This window comes from Macadamia integrifolia, unplaced genomic scaffold, assembly GCF_013358625.1.
Source record: "Macadamia integrifolia cultivar HAES 741 unplaced genomic scaffold, SCU_Mint_v3 scaffold1606, whole genome shotgun sequence".
In the NCBI taxonomy this organism is placed as follows: domain Eukaryota; kingdom Viridiplantae; phylum Streptophyta; class Magnoliopsida; order Proteales; family Proteaceae; genus Macadamia; species Macadamia integrifolia.
In genome coordinates this window covers 79,263-81,650 of record NW_024868276.1, presented here as the reverse complement: position 1 = coordinate 81,650, position 2,388 = coordinate 79,263, and the positions used below count along the sequence as shown (strand labels likewise).

The 2,388-nt window shown below is 35.0% G+C and overlaps 1 protein-coding gene across 1 annotated transcript; it reads left to right on the top strand.

Annotated features, from left to right (window-relative positions):
- Positions 1-1,172: 1,172 nt before the first annotated feature.
- On the top strand, positions 1,173-1,778 carry LOC122064312 (E3 ubiquitin ligase BIG BROTHER-related-like). Its single transcript, XM_042628018.1, has one exon. It carries the CDS (start codon positions 1,173-1,175, stop codon positions 1,776-1,778), a length of 606 nt encoding a protein of 201 aa, XP_042483952.1.
- The last annotated feature ends 610 nt before the right edge of the window (positions 1,779-2,388 follow it).

The window sequence follows — 2,388 nt, the reverse complement described above, 5'->3', positions numbered from 1 at the left end:
TATTGAAGAAAATCTCACCTTATCGTTGACATATGCAATTTAGCAGTCACATAAATCTTTTAGGTGAATTATGTGATTGCATGTTTGTATTCCCATTTTATTTTTACATTGTTTTAATTAGGTTCCTGTTTTGTACACTAAACCTTCCGCGTCTAGGTGTTTGTCATACTCAAATCTGCCGAATCTTAGCTTGACGATCCGAGTTAGTGGGTGATACATATAACATAGGAAGATCACTTAGTTCAGGTTTGAATGACTCAGACCAGGTGGCTCAAACCTTTATTTATTGTTAAAATACTAAACGGATCTAGTTTTCATGATTATGAAACCCTTCTTAAAAACTGAAAATGGAAACATCAATAAACAGCTCTAGTTTTCATGATTAAGAAACTTAAAAAATGTAAAAACTTCAATATCTGCTTAAACTTGACAAACAAAGAAGGAATCCTAACCAGAAACGGTTATATTAATATTGCAACTTAATTTCCTCTACTTGCCCAAACTTTGGACTGAAAAGCCCTATTGCATAGAAGGGTATATCAGTCATTTCATTTAAAACCCGTTAACTTGATCCATAAATTCAGGAGCCCAGATTCTCTACTCACGTGGTTGCCTCCCCACATAGGTAGTTTACCAATAAGGATTTAAGGGACGGTATTGGTATCGCTATCTATTGATACCAATCTTGATCGGATGGGATTGAATCGGATCAGTGGATAGATGTCTATTTTGCCTCTGCTTTTTATAAAAGTGTTTTTTTTTTTACTTTTTTACCCTTTAAATAATCTAGATAACTGAACCTAATTAGTATCGAATCGGGGATCGGTCTCAGGGGCCAATCCCAGACCAATACTTGAAATCATGGTTACCAAAGAAACAAAATCCAATTCTAATCCTGTTTCAAATATGAATACCTTATCCGATAATGCGCCTCTCTCTCTCTGGCGGTTTCCATTTTGTTACCCTAATAAAACGGCCTGTGGTCATTCCTATATATTTGCATCTTTCATTACTCTTCAAATTGCTTCTCTCTCTCTCTCTCTCTTGATCTGTTATTCTTCTTCTTTTATCAAGAAACATCAATCATGCTTGCCTCTTTACATTATGCCATCCATTCATGGCATAGCACTGAAAGCATCATAAGCTCCACTGGCTCACAACCCAGAGCATCAATGCGTTTCATAGTTCAACGTGACCATTTTCTAGTAACAACCACAGATGAAGGTTCTGAAACCATTCTTGGGCAGGGACGTGTTCTGTCGCCAACTCAAATATTCGATATTGAGTTCCCTTACCTGCTTGTCCCTCAGGTTAGTCACTACTACATCAATGATATGCTTACACACTTAGAAATCCCTGAAGCCTTCATTGAGCAACTGAAACGACAGATATCCATACATGCTTATCAAGAGGCTTTGATTTGTAGAGAGACGAGGTCTCAGTCCTTGAGTATTATCATAGGTCTTAATATTCATCTCGTAGAAGAACTTGCAGAGCTCGAAGCCAGTTTGATGGATATGGTTGGAGATGGAGGTTTTAGATTGGTTCCGGCTTCGCGATCTTCGATTGAAGCTTTGCAGATTAAAAAATTTGATGATACAGAAGACCCTTCCTCTTCTACAGAGACTTGTATGATTTGCATGGATGAGTATGTGAAAGGAATCGACCTTGCATGGATGCCTTGCTCACATTTCTTCCATAGTGAATGCCTTGTTACGTGGTTGGAACAAAAAAATTCATGCCCTTTGTGTCGCTTTGAATTGCCTACAGAAACTTAATTTCTTAAATTTTATGAAGTGATGTTTATTTCGTGAATATAGTTTTCTGTAAAATGACATATTAAAATGATACATCATCTTCTGTTCTGTAATTGTACGGTTGATTTTGTAGAATTTCGTATATCATCTCGTGATATGTGAATAATGAAAGATTTTAGGGGAATTTTTCTCGGATCCACTTAGATTTAATAAAAAAAATTAATGACAAAATAAGTAAATTTAAAATTTATTTTACATCCATTAATTGAATATCCTAAAATACGTAATTCTTCGTATTATCTCTCTCTCTTATATAATATATATATATATATATATATATTTACGATTATTATAGAATTGAATACTTAGATATAAATTCCTTATCTGTAATCGTTGAAGCTTATTATAAAGATTATTGTGAATCTATATTAGAATCCTCAGAAGAATTAAAGAATCTACCAGAAGAATTATCTCTCTCTCTTATATATAATATATATATATATTTTTTTTTTTTTTATTCTGTGGGACACACCTTCTTCTTCTACTTCCTCACCAACCTTGCAACACCCCATCTCTCTCACTCTCCCCTCCTCTACAATCCCACCCCACGGTCTATCATCAACCTCTGCCC